The sequence below is a fragment of the Parus major genome, chromosome Z, assembly GCF_001522545.3.
Source record: "Parus major isolate Abel chromosome Z, Parus_major1.1, whole genome shotgun sequence".
Lineage (NCBI taxonomy): Eukaryota > Metazoa > Chordata > Aves > Passeriformes > Paridae > Parus > Parus major.
Genome location: NC_031799.1, coordinates 42,646,962 through 42,661,523, shown reverse-complemented (window position 1 = coordinate 42,661,523; position 14,562 = coordinate 42,646,962). Strand labels below are relative to the sequence as shown.

The 14,562-nt window shown below is 38.4% G+C and overlaps 1 protein-coding gene across 9 annotated transcripts in view; it reads left to right on the top strand.

The window, feature by feature from the left end:
* Positions 1-13,707, top strand: part of SLC44A1 (solute carrier family 44 member 1) — a 71,503-nt gene extending 57,796 nt beyond the window's left edge. The window contains exons 14-17 of one of the 9 annotated variants that reach the window (XM_033520391.1): positions 1,553-1,789; positions 3,469-3,549; positions 9,182-9,249; positions 13,479-13,707. In XM_033520391.1, the coding sequence (XP_033376282.1) occupies positions 1,553-1,789; positions 3,469-3,549; positions 9,182-9,190 (327 nt within the window). In that variant the 3' untranslated portion in view covers positions 9,191-9,249; positions 13,479-13,707. The other 8 variants (XM_033520392.1, XM_033520390.1, XM_033520389.1 and 5 more) reach the window with 8 other exon arrangements.
* Positions 13,708-14,562: the final 855 nt, after the last annotated feature.

The following is a 14,562-nucleotide window of genomic DNA, read 5'->3' as shown; positions in this document are numbered from 1 at the left end:
CCACTTAAATTTACTAAAAGTGACTAGAGAGGAATAGCTGAAGTTGATGACACCTAGTACATTATTTTTTTAGGGAGTCAAGAGTAAAGTGATTAAAAAGTCTAAGGTTTTGATTTTGTGGTTAAGACACAGAATTGTAAGGAAATGAAGCTTTTCCTTTAAATTCTGTTTAGTATGGGCTCTTTTGGTTTATCTTGAAAATTGGACATATTTTTGATCACCTTTTATGACAAAATCAGACTGGAAGAGTACAGAAGCCTGCTATGAGGAACTGCCAGCTTAAGCAACTTAGTTCTACTCTGAGAATTAAAAGGAGACTAGAATAATTTCTGTGATCAGTCAACTTTTTGGGTTTCCAGGTAATGGAGATACACTGTATGGAAATGTAATCCAGTGAATTACTTCTATCCTTTGAAGTGCCATAATTTACTGAAACAGTAAATTATGTTTAAATCCAGTCTGCTTAAATCATTTGTGCCTAAGTGTCTGGGCACTGGTTGGACTGATCTTGATTCGTTATTGCATTCCACCACTTCTGTTAAATCAGAGTACAGGGGGCTGAACTTTGAATCCAGTAACTGAGTAAGATCTGAGAAGGAATAAACTTATAAGGGAGATGGAGGTGCTTGGGAGAGCCTGAAATTACATAACAAATTTCTACTGAGGAATCTGAAAAGTGTTAGGAAACACCCCCCCTAAAAGTGTCTCAGATTATTAGAAAAATGTTTAGGTGACAGAAATGTTCAAATGAACGGTGCATATAAAAATTAGTATCAGCTAAAATAATGCTACACTATTGGTATCTCCTTTAGCAGTTCACCATCGTGTTTTCATAAAAGCTGACCTATTTTATGTTTGTGTTTAGTTGCAGTTCATAATAATACATTCACAAATGTTCAAAAAGTTACATGACAACACCAATTTAGTCTTTCTAGTTTTGCCAAAACCAGACTGGTACACAATGGAATTTCTGTTAGGGCCTTACTCATAGTGTAGTTCTGTAAAGACTCTTACATGGAATGCCTTATGTGAATTCTGATCTACTTTATTCTGTATGGAGAGGAAACAATATTAAACAAGCTTGGGAGTTGTTTCTGCTAGCAAAATGAAAAACATACCATTCTCCTAATACCTAACTTCTCCCTTCACTCCAAATAAAAAAAAATCCAACTGCACATCAGTTTATGCATTGCATCTGCTTGTGGAGCTTATGAAATGGTCAGGATAAAATTCTTTTTTTACAGGAATGTTGTATAACACTAGAATGATGACAGCAGATATATAATGTAATTTTCTCTGAAAAATACTCTTTGTGCTGAAGGATGTGTAACAATTGACTTGAACCTGCTGAAAAATGAATTAAATGCCATTTATCTTCTGGGATGTGGGGAATCCAGGAGGTAAAGATCTTGTTACCTACCATCTATAACCTCTAGTTCTAAGCCTAGCAGACCAGGCTAATAAAAAGCATATTGGCATAAAACAAACAAACCAACCAAAAAAATATTAAAAGGCTTCTGCCATTAGAGTTGTCTACCATTTTCTTCTTCAGGTCCTGATTGTCTGCAGCACAGGTTTGGCTGGCATTATGTTGCTGAATTACCAACGAGATTACACCATCTGGGTGCTGCCACTCATCATTGTCTGCCTCTTTGCATTCCTGGTTGCTCACTGCTTCCTTTCCATTTATGAAATGGTTGTTGATGTCCTTTTCTTATGTTTTGCCATCGATACAAAATACAATGATGGGAGCCCTGGCAGGGAATTCTACATGGATAAAGTTCTCATGGTAAGTTTGCCTACTCTGAGTCTAAGGATCTAGTTCCATTAAAGAGGTATTTTGACAATGGAATCAATGCACTTGCTGAGTACAATATTTTGGTTGGCTTTTTTTTTTCCCTTGCCATCTTGTTCGTGGCTAGATAAGGAAACAGTGTCATCTGATAAGCATCGAATAGGTAATGATGCTTCCTTCCCATGGTATTGGCTTCTATTTGCTAGCTGTTGTATGAGCAGAGATCTTGCAGAATCATACTCTTGGATATCATGTCTTGTAAATGACAGTGCAGAACAGAAAGAAATAAAACAAGAGGAGAAAACTTGGGTTTTGGACTTGTCCCAAGGAGGACCTCTCTTTGGATATGAGAGAGAAAAAATATCCGAGTATTCTACCTCATGCATAGATAGTGACCACATAGTTTTCATATAGACATCAGAATTTGACTCTGTCACACATAGAAGTGCCAGGCCTTATTTCTGTCCTGGAGCCTACGTGCTTTGTCAAGGCATTTCGTAAGACAAATTCATTTTGTCCATTTTTATTCCATGTTATTCTCTGTTCACTGAAACTAGAAACCAAGATAAAAAAATTCTGCTTCTCAAGCCCCTCACTTTGTTGTTGTGTAGGAAATTTCTTGTGACAGTGTTTTTAAGTGGCAGGTGTAGAATGTATTTCTGTAAAATGTACCCTCGTATGTAGGCTAGAGGGAGATTCTCATAACTACTTAGCATATTTTATTTTATTATTATTATGGGAAAACCATGCCAAAAATTGTGATACACTTTTTGTAAACCCTTATGGAAACAAGATTATATAACAAATAAAGGAACCTCTGATTAGTTGTTTTTTAACAGAGTAAGAGTAAAATGCAGAGCAAGTTCTTTCAGAAGAAAGCACTGATAAACTGTTAAAAGCATTGTGGATTTCTTTAGTCAGCAGTCAATATCACAAAACCCCAGAAGCTAAAGTTTAATGAAACTTAAAGTTTATTTTCTGCAGAGTTCTTACCTTTAAGAGAAAAAAAAATTGCTTAAAATTTTATAACACATTTTCTAATCTTCATGAAAAGGAGATTGTGATTTGGTGAAAAATATAAGAGGTTGAATTGAAGACAGGGAAATCAGCCAAACCTTCCAAGTAATTATCTTAAAGTCCTTTTGTTTAATGGAGTTCTAACATTATGCACAGGATACAAAGCAATAAATGAGATTCTGGTTTTTGTTGCTGTGGGTTTTTGATTTTTTTTTATTATGGGGGATTTTTCAGGGGGTTTGGGGGGTTTGTTGGTTTGGTGGGTTTTTGTGGGGTTTTTTTTTCTTTTTTTTTGTTTTGTTTGTGGTGGGCATTGTTTGGTTTTGCTTGTTTATTTGGGGTTTTTGCCTTTTTTTGTTTTTGAAAATCAGCCTTTTACCTTCTTTCCCCATAAAGGAGAGCATTGCATGGTAAATGTGAAAGTTGTAAGAGCACACAAGGCAAACATCTGTCTGGCTTCCAGAATTAAGTGAGGGAGACCTTTGTGGTTATTTGGCAGATTTTTTTGATACCTTGTGGTCAAGTCTAAGCAAGAGAAGCAAGAGATGCAAATTGCCTAGATATTTTGAGTAGTTACATCTTAAAATTCTGTCTTGAGATTTAATGTTTGGAATCTGCTCTATGGAAGCACTTGTCATTTTATTACTGTTTTTCAGGAGTTTGTGGAGAATAGTAGGAAATCTATGAAAGAAGCTGGCCGGGGAGGTGGAGCTGAGGGCAGAGAGCTAAAACCAATGGTAGGTGCAGATGAGGAGGTGGAGATCCTCCAAGAGTTTCACTTTTACTTCTTCTCCCTCTTTGTCTTTACTGACTGCACTTCTTCAGGAGAAGTTTTTGTTCTCTGTATCACTCAAGATGTTCTGCTTTTTCTGTTTGTGAGCTTGCCTATCACCTGGATGGCAGAGTTTTTGTCACAGCTGAGACCATCTCCTGTAAAAGTAAGATGAAAGGAACTGTCTCATATGAAACAAATGCAGTTATCATTTCATTAGGATTAGTGGTGCATGCCATGTGGTATATGCAGACAGCCCCAGTTGCTGAATAGTCTAAAAATAAGATGGCTCTGAGATTCATTGGGCTCTTCTCAGCCCTGAGATGAACAATTTTTGCTCATCTTACATTCACTGCAAAAGCCTGAAATAAAGAACTGCGTGCATCCATTGTTTCAGAGACCAGGTATTTAAAGCCCTCACCAAATTATCTTACACAGTGCCGAGGAATTAGATACAGTGATTCCTTTCAACCTGCTCAAATGACATTTCTCCCAGTTGTTTGTTTTATTGCCAACTACTTATGTTGCTTGTCTCTTGTGTGCTCTTTCCATCTCACACTGTCAGATGCACAGACAGTGAACAATACATCATTTACGCTTCTGCAGCCTGTTTTACTTATGGTGTGCCTGTTAGGAAGGCATTGCATGTCTGAGTAGCCTGGAATAAGAACACTATACATGGTACAGATAACAGATAGGAGGATAAGTTTGGAAGGTGGAGAACAGAGAGCGTATAACGGAAAGCCAGGCTGGGCAAGGTATGATTTGTCATTGTACATTATGACTTTGTAAAGTAGAATATTCTTCCATCATTGCTTTATTAGAGCGTTTGGGGTCTTACTCATTTCCGTACGATTATTTTTTAACCAAATGGAATCTAAATAAGTGTATGCTAACAGAAGAATTTCTTTTTTCAACAATGTATGTGAAGCCATGTTGCATGTGCATTTTTTGACTAAGCTGGAATGGGTTCCTGCAATAGACTGGGGAGATGTGTAGCTTTGCGTGTCTTGCTATTTCATTATGGCATACCAGTTTCTAGATTTGCTTATGCCTAAATGCTGCTGTCTTTATACATACAAAAAAACTAATTCTATGCTCATTTTACTGTTTTCCTCTGGGAGTAATTCTAGCCGGTCACGCAGACACTAATGTTGGGATTTTCAAAGTGACCTAGTTGCTATAAATACAAATGTGCTATGAAAATGATTGAGAATTGTGTGTGCAAAATCTCTAGTTATATGCACAAAAAAATCAGTTCAAAATTTTATATTAAACTCTGTTTCAAATAATTGGTTTACCTTAAGTGATTTTCCACTTGTGCTGTTGTCAGATCTGGCACAGACTGCTACTTACACTTTTGTACTTGACTGTCTAAAGCTTGGATGCTAAAAAACTTTATTCACCTCCACCCCTTGTAAAAGTGCAAACCAAATACTTGCAAACCAAGTGTGGTCTTCTTAGAGGAAATATTTTCTAGGCTCTTAGCCTGGTACTGGCTGAAAGTCCTCATAGGATGGCTGGAGAAAATGCTGAGTACTTGAGGCACAGAGTGGAAGTCACCTGCTGAATTACTCCCAATTCTGCTGCTCATGTGATTGTCTTGTTTGGAACTGTTTGGGGCTTGTGGTTGTCCATTTTTGGGAATTCAGCTCCAGCTGATTTGATTTTGAAATACTAGGATCTCACTTCCTTTGACAATGGGACACTGCAGTTAAATTTCTGATACCTTTCCCCAAAGTACTGATAGAGGGCCTCAGTTTTATCTAGAATAGGATCATTCATAACTCCATTAAGTAACAGTAGTGCCCAGAGCCCCAAAATTGCATTTCTGAAGATTAGATCAATATTACTTTTTTTTCTTCTTTTAAAAACAGACTATTTACTGGTTTCCTTTAGTTTTCTGAAGGAAATAAGAAATAAGATATTTCTTAGATATGACAATTATTTCTTAAAGTGATATGCCCTAAGTGCAGTTGTATTTAAAGTAGATATTAGTAGCAGAGATAAGGAAACACTTTAGGAAGTTCTTTTCTTGTGTCAAGGCACAACAAAAAGCCCCACCTTTTTATGCTTCTTTCTTTATGACTTCCAGTGACCCCTTTGACTCAGTTTCTCTTTGTCCTTTGGCATCTGTCTAAGACTGTACTGTATGACTTTGTTTTCTAGGCCTCTGGAGCAAGTTCATCTTGAAACTAGCCAGCCATATTGGAACCCATTGACATTCCAAAACAGTATATATATACATATATACATACATACATATATATATATATATATATATTTAAATAAACAGCCAAAATCAGAGAAAAGGAACAGGGATTTAAAACTTTTTTTAACAATTATTTTTGTGAAACATGTACTCTTTTCATACGGGTGGCTTTTACAAGCAGTTTTATCATTGTTCCATTTCTTAAATTATTTGTTGTGGTCATGGAAATGTTGATTCTTATCTGCTTGATATTTTAAAATCTGGAGGAAGTATCATTGTAAAGATAATCTGAAATCATGACTGGGTTTAGAGATAGATTTCCCATGACACTGCTAATCTGCTGAGAGTTTTACTTGTTTAATTTCTTTTAAATTTGCTTTAAATTCGGGACAGTGACATACATGTACAGAAAACCTTAAAATCAAGAAAAGTCTCAAATTTATTTTTTCAAGAGGTGGTTTTAGCAAAAATTCATTCAGTTCAAATGTGTTTGTAAGCAGTTACTTTACTTTACAGCCCTGGCAGGGCACAGTTTTGTTTACCAGTATCAGATATCACAATAACCAACTCCTCAGGTATTTAGGTGTGTGGGAGCCCTTGCATCTCCTATTAAACAGAACCTACAAAATGGGGACAGATAATTTTTATATGCAATTAACTTCCTGCCTACCCTATTTTTACCCCTCATACCCATTGCCCTCTATCCTTCCCTTGAGTTCAGTAGCCTCCTTCACACTTCAGCAGTGTTCCTTTGAAGGGTATGGATTCTCCATACGGGCAAGTGAAATAACAGATTGCTAAAGCTCAGTCTTAGCCATACTCATGATTAATTCATGACTAGATTCAGAGATGCTGAGGATGGGAAGAGAAATGAATTGTACTGCTGTACATAAAAAAGTACTGTATGCTTCATTTCATCTAATGAGAGAGCTCTGGGAGGTATAAGGGATCATTCCTTGCCTGTTGTTTGATTCATATCTGTACATACTGTAGTGGGTGGCTAAAGCCAGAAAGGGCAGAGAAACATTCCTTTGGAAGTGTAGCTGCCAGGATAGTTATCTGAAGTTATTAAATAATGACAAGAGAACATGCTTTTTTATTATTATTAGATACATAAATATCTTTGCAGTCTGGAAGCTCACCAGATATGAATGCTAATATTCAATTATTCAGCATAGTGAAATGGTAAATGCTTAACTGTATTTGCTAAGAATTAATGATCTGTCTATGCTATATATTCCTTTTGTTAACATTTTTTTAAGAAGACTATTTTTGTTATTGTAAAGTTAATATTTCAGAGCAGAATTTTTAAACTTATTGCACTAAATACAAGCTGTCTGCAAATAATGATGCCTCAATGGTTCAATCACTCCACTCCAGAAAATCTCTTGAAAGAGTAAGAGCCTTTCTACAGAAGCTTTATGATGGAGTACAGAGGTATGTCTAGGTAAAGACATGCACAATGCATGTAATCAAGGTTTAGTAAGTAAGCAGTTTAACTGTGCTTCCTTTCAGACTATCAGATTTTTTAATTGCTGCTGAAGGTTTAAAAAATTATGTAGTATCATTTAGCTAACTAGTGCTCTTATCTTTTTGGCAATAGTAAAACATTTCACTTTTGCTTCCAGAAGTCATTTGATAATTTAAATTTGTTACTTTTTTTTTTCTGTAAGCCAGTTACAACAAATTCATATTACAGATCCCAAACTATTTGAAAGAGAGAAAAATCAAGATTCATTTAGAAAGGATAGCTTTTAGGGAGGCAAAGAGAATTGAATTATCCAGTCCTGGAAGCACTTACTCATTTAAGTGAACCATATCTGTAACTCTGCTAACATCAGGAGGACTGTCTAAATATGGAAATTGTAACATACACATCTGTGTAAGTGCTGACTGGACTAGAGATTCAGCCTGGGGATTCAAACTGAACATAGGTGAACTGGAACATCTCAGTGCAAGTTAGAGGTCAGACTTGCCCAGAAGAAACACTGGAGCAGCCTTACTTTTGTGAAGAGACATTCCTGCAGTACCAGTGTCTAAGATAGCCGTGGTACTCAACACCGGTATTTGTGTAGATCAGAGGGGTTTAGCAACACAAATTTTAAAACTGGCTTAGATGAATCCTAGAAACTTCAAGGCTAAAAGACTTCTCAAGTACCCAGTTGCTTCCAGAGAATCTAGTTTTCATCTTGTTTGGAGGTTTTTGGAAGTGCTTAATCAAAGAAGCCTTGTATTCTGCTCATTTTGATAAAAAAATTTCTGCCATGACTGGTTCCACAAGTTTGTGTTCTTTGCTCACTAGAAGTCCTGAGTGGGAGCTGTTCTCTGTAATTGCAACTAGGACTGCAGTTGGTAACAAATTTTGTATTTTTGTATGACTTGACTGTGCACCATTTTTATAGCAGTTTATCCTGTCTTAAAAATAAATTTGTTTATTTACATGGTGTTTAAAAGATACAGGCAACACTTTTCTATGGGTAGTTGTAATGTTTAAGCGGCAAATCTATATCATTACACAGTTCTTAATAAAAACATGTGCATCATTCTTGAGTGTATATCCAGCATGCAGAGCTTTTCAGTCCTGCCAAAAAAGGCATTTTATCCACACACAGGTTTTCCAGTGGCCCTTTAAAGCTTTGAAATGTCCTTTGAGGTTCATTTGCAACCAAACTACCCTCTTCCAGCTCTGTCTTGTGCACAGAGATAAGCAGAAGACAGAATTCCGAAAAGACAACTTTTCAGGACAAATTTAGACTGCTTTCCTTTCTTAGTGGGGATAGTGGAGTGGGAAGACATTTTGGCATGTAAATCCCATACATAATTTTTGGCAGTAAGGTTGCTGGGGTCTGCCAGCTGTGATGGATTAAATACTTTTTTTGACTGTTGGTTATTAAAGCCAGTGTATGGTCTGCTTTGTGGGAAGCAGTCTAGACTAAGTAGAGAGAGATGCTGCACTGAGAATAACAATGCAGGAGGAGCAGACAAGACAGCTAAAACAGAGAAATCATCTCCTCAGAATGTCCATTGAATTGAGTAGTGCTCAAAGACTGGAGATTTAGGCTGATTTAGAAACAATCATTGGGATTACTGCATCCCAGCATTTGTTTTCTGCATCATAGCCTCTGACCAGCTAGGTTTGAAACAGAAAAAAGCATACTATTCCTACCATTCCTTAAATTTTAAAATATTTTTCCACATTACTTTTTCTGTTTGGAAGCTCAACAGCACCATGTCATCTTTCCTGCTTCTTCCAGCCCTGGAGAATGATAGTTTTTGTTGTTCTTTTGGGTCTCACTTCATACTGCTCTCTGAGTAAAGGAGTGGCAAGTGGCAGTGTCTGCTCCCCTTTGTCCCTTATCTTACCATGTTCCCTTTTACCTTCCAGAGGCAATGATTCAGGATATCACCAGGACTGAATGAGAGGGAGAGTAGGCACTAAGCTAAAGTTCTGAGGTAGGATTTTTGTTTTGTTTTGTTTTTTTGCTTTTGTTTTGGGTTTTTGTTTTTGTTTTGTTTTGTTTTTTTTTTGGTCTGGTAGTACTCCATCCCTGTGTTTAGAAGTGGAACTAATCACTTCTAGAGTTTCACATCTGCCCCACAGCTGGACTTAACATATAGGATGGCAAGCTTAGATTTGCATGTTCAGCTTTCCACTAGCTCCCAGCTGCCAGAACCAGGACATGCTTCTAAATGTGGCCTTAGATTGGCATAGTAAATGAAAGACTTTCTGCACTGGTAAAGTGTGTCCTAGAAAGGAGAACTAACTGGAATATGCAGTTAAATGTTGTGGTCAGTTGACCACGCTGTCACATACACTGCTGCTCTGTTGCTTGCTCAGTCCCTGCAGCAGGATGGGAGAGTGCAGTGAAAGGACAAAAACATTGATACAAGTGCAGTTCATTAAGCAAATATGGGGAAAAAAATGTAACAAAGGCAATCATTTACCAGCAGACCAACGCCCAGCCAATCTCCAAGCAGCAGCTGCTTCAGAACCACACCCACTGCAGTTTAATTGCTAAGTGTTAAATTATATGGTGTGGAATATTTCTTAAGTCTGTTCAGGTCAGCTGTCCTGGCTGTGTGCCCTCTCATCATTTTGCCCAACCCCAAACGACTGCCGGGGGTCCTATAGTAGAAAATAGAGAGGGCCTTGACCCTGTGCGAGCACTGCTCAGCAGCAGGTAAAGCTTTGTGTTAGCAACACTGTTTTGGCTGCAGATCTTAAACACAGCACCTTGCAGGTTGCTGAAAAGAAAATTAACTCTATCCAGCCTAACCCGGTACACAGGTCCACTTACCCAATAATTAATCCAAGACTTGCTCCCTGCATTTCTGTACAGCATCTTCTCAGGGTGGTTACTTCTTTCTGAAAGGGCTTTTTTAGCAGCAGGCAATTAGCCTGCTCCACAGTGCTCCCTTTCATGGAGGGAGCAGGGGATGTTAGCTCTTACTCTTTCAGCACATAATGGGGATATAAAGCAAAAATGAGCCCTTTCTGTATCAGTGTTCTGGCAATTGAGCAGCCAGTGCTGGAGACAATATATTTAATGTGCCCTCAGGGCATGCACTTTAGTGGTTTGCTCTGAGTGGTTATGATGTATTCTATGAATGTATGTTATAGAGTCAGAATAAAATGCATGTAGCAGACATATACTCATCTTACCATCTAGTGAGCATTTAGTTCAGAGTGCATATTACATGCTATATTGAATATGGCACTGTCGTTTTAAGAAACAGTCTTAAGATTTATAAGTAGATACCTAACAGCATTCCTGTTTTTTTAAATCATGGCTTGGTCTGTACAGACACTGTTTACTAAATCTAAATATCACTAGCCTATTGTTCCTTGAACAGCTTGAACTGTTATGAACACAGAAATTCTATTTCATCTTTGTGAAAAAAAAAATAAAAAGAACCCTTGTGTTTCCCAACACAAAACCCAACAGGCTTATTTGAAGCATTTCTTGCACTCAGCTTCTTTGTTGGGATGATGAAAGTTTACTCTAAATATTTAATTTTCAAATGCTCTTCCAACTATATGCTGTTATTTCCATCATGTAACAAGATTATGGAGACTAGTAAATCTGCATATCTTGTGTTCCATAGCAAATACTGTTCTCAAGGTATTTTTTTTCTGTTATATTTAAAGAGATGAGAGAAGAGATGAAACTCATGTCTTTTGATGTGGGTCATGTATAAAAGACAAAATTTCTGGTCTGAGATGGAGCTGTGATGAGTCTTGCAATCTGATACAATCAAGCCAAAGCTCCTCAGAGACCAGGATTATAAAAATATTTCTAAGGAGAATTGGTAGCATGAATCGATCTGAAAATACCTATTTGGAGGCTAAGCTATCTGGCATTCTTTTGGCAGCCATCTGTTAAAATGGAACTAGCAGAAAACCAGCAAACTCCATCAGATTCTACTCCCTGTCTCACTGAGGTCAAGGTGTCATATTTGAATGTGATGAGCAGGATTTGGTGTTACAAGTGTTTGGTACTTTACTACAGAAACATAGGACTCCCCTTAGAATCAAAGTTCCAAGAATTCAGAGTAAAAGTATCTGCTGACTTTAACAGAATTAACCTCATCTTAGTAATGTTAAAGGCAGCTATGGCCTCTCTAACTATGTGATTTATAAGTAGATACCTAATAGCATTCCTGTTTTATGCTGGCAGCATGTGTGGCTACCATTCCTTAAGTGTGCCATCTCTCCTCTCTGGATTGAGTGGAAATAGGGGCAGCTTATATAAAAAAGGTTTGGTAAAATTAGGAAGCTGACTATTTATGAAACCCAGCAGAAGTTGTGCTGACTGGAGTTCCTGCTATAATGATGTTTTTTAACTCTCAAATACCATATGTCCTCCGTGTTAGTATTAGTTGGGTCCCTCCCTGCTGTTCAGACTGAAATGGGAGAATATCTCTTTTGAAAAACAGTACCACAGACAATTTCATAGTGTCTTCTAGGGGAGTGAGATAAGAGAAAACAGAAAGGTGGTTTTGTTTCTAATGTAGGCCAGAAAGCAGCTGCCAGAAGTTAGGTGGAGCCATGGAGAGCAGATAGAAAATATTCTGCAGGATCTTCATAGTAGTTAAGAAAATTCACATTCTAATTCAGACATCTCTCAGCAACATCTCCTGTGTCCCACCTGAATTTTACTCTGGAGCTCTTCAGACTAAAATGAAGGTGGAATACTATACCTATAGAAAAGAATTATTTCTATATAATTAATTGTGTTGCTGATTACAGAAACTACCCTAAGGAAAAAGGAAAATCTTCTGAACAGATTTTAAAGGCTTGACAGTACTTGCATTGTCATAGTCCATCAAAGCTTCATCTGGAAATGAATTTTTCATCCATCCTACTCATACTTCTAACAGGGCAATCAAACCCTTGGACTGGCTTAGTGATTTACATTGAATCAAGATCAACTAACAAGTGCTCCTTTTTCCAGTGGAATGCCACCTCCTTTGAGAATGGGAAAAGTAAATGTGACACTGTTTATTGTTGTCTTGAAAACTTAAACTATTTTATACTGCAAGCTGTGAATGCAGGAAGAGAAAAGAAATTAACAGTGCTGATCTAATCTTAGATTTTCTGTGTAAACTGACATTGTGCCAGGATACTGATGCAAAACTGTATTTTAGTCTAAGAAATGTATAGATTTTTTAATGTATCAAAATAAAGTTTTCCTTTTAAGTAAGAAAGAAATTCTTGTATCTTCCATGTGGTGTGCGTAAGCCATACTCTCATTAGCAATACAATCTCATGTTCCTGAGAAGCAAGCCAAATTTTTGCTGAAGTTTTACTTTACTTTTGTGCCTGCTCTTTAGCTGAGTAGCTCTAGTAACACCAGACATACTGTTGTGGTTCCAAGAAAAGCATTCTGATGGTAATGTTTTCTGAGATGAGCATGTGAATGAGGTTTGGTGGAGCAAAGGCAGAATATTTTTGCTTTCTTCTCACTGATACTTAGTGATCCACTCTCTCACTGATCCTCTCACATCTGCTCCTCAGCTTTTCTCCAGAGTGTTGGAAACTGTCCCTTTAGGCTAACAGTTTCACCCATCACCACATTCCTCAGCCTCTCTGATAGGCTACAGGGTTTGCTGAAGGTCAGTCACATACAGAAGCAGTTGGAAAGTTCTACACTGTGAAAGAGGAGGTTGTGGTCACATATGCAGAAGAGTCCTTGCTAATACCCAGGAAGCAGGACTCAGCATTCATAAGGCTACCTGGGGCATACTGGCTTATAAAATGCTTGGCCTTACCGGGACAACTGTGGGGCAATGAACAGTAGGGAAGCATGAAGGAGGTCTTGTTATGCATTATGAGTCATGCAAGCTGCATATCCCAGCACAGCACCTGTTGTGGCACCCTTTCTTTGTTCTTCAAGGACCTGTATACACTCCCCATTCTGCATAGCTGTTGTAACAGCTTGAATGTGTAAACATGGATGGTGAGTAGAAGCAATAACAGAGACACATACAGTCACAAAGATTTCTTCCCTTCTTTTCTCTATCCCATAGGTGCAGCATATTTCTGCTTTTGGTGACATTTTTTATACAATAATACAGTAAAGCACTAATAAGCCAAGCTGAAACATGTCTTCTGCTTCTGTTGTTCTTTACTGCAAACCACGTCAGCACTGTATTTGCTTAGGATGGTTTACTTTATCTAGAAACTACTGCTACTTCTGAAACAGAGACTGATGCTGTTGTGGCTAATCAGTCAATACCACTGGAGGAAAAGGACTTGACAACCCATCAGGCCGGACCTCTGCACACAGGCAGGGTCCATGCTGAGGACCCAAAGTGTTCTGTTGCATGTCGGTGTTCTGCAGTTCCACTGAAGGTATGTCCCCTTGGCTTGGAGTGTCTATTTCATGGTTTATTAACAGTGAAGCTGCATGGCTATATGGGCTTAGTTACACAGAGCAAAAGAGGCTCCAGAGATTCCTTCATCAGTAGAGGTGTTATGGACAGGAGGCATGAAACACAGGTTGTATAAACCCTGTCTAGTTTCCACTGTATTTTGCCTGTGTCAGAACTGCAGAACAGGAGCTCTTCAGCTTTCTTTACCCTCTCAAGCAGTGAGGGACTGAAGCACTGTCTGCAGAGGTCAGTGCTCTGAAATAAGAGTTTCATGACTTCTAGGTGGGCTGTAGAAGGCTAGTGAGAGAAGCATATGCAGGGAGAGCAGAATGGGACATGGGACTTAAAAGGAAAATTTCTGGTTACTGTGGTGGAATGTGGAAGAAAACCCTGTTCTCCTGCTTTTAGCAGGGACCTGAAGACAGAGGACTGGAGCTGCAGAAGCAGGATTTTTCCTTCAATTATACAGCATTTCCCACTGCCAAGACATTCTTCATGCAGTGGGCATGTACTTCTGACCACTCAGACTTGGGACTCAGCCCCAATGGCAATTGCAGAACAGCACAGGCACATGCCTTTTTCTGATCCCTGCTCCCTGAAAAGTCCTGCTGTCCCACTGGAGGTGAAGGGCCAGTCTCCTTGCTAGCAACACAGCACATCTCCTTGGCCGCTGAAGAAGCTCTCCTGCCACATGTAGAGGATGGGACATTCTGTATGCAGTATTTAGTATGCAGCAAACAGTCTCCTTCTCTAAGCCAGGGAGCCCAGATCTGTGCTGCTGGAGTTTGGCATGGCTCCTTCCCTCCACTGTGGGTCACTGACCCAGTTTTAGTCACTGGTATTTAGATGTTTAGTGGAGATTAGCTAGTGCCCAGGGAGCAATTATTTATA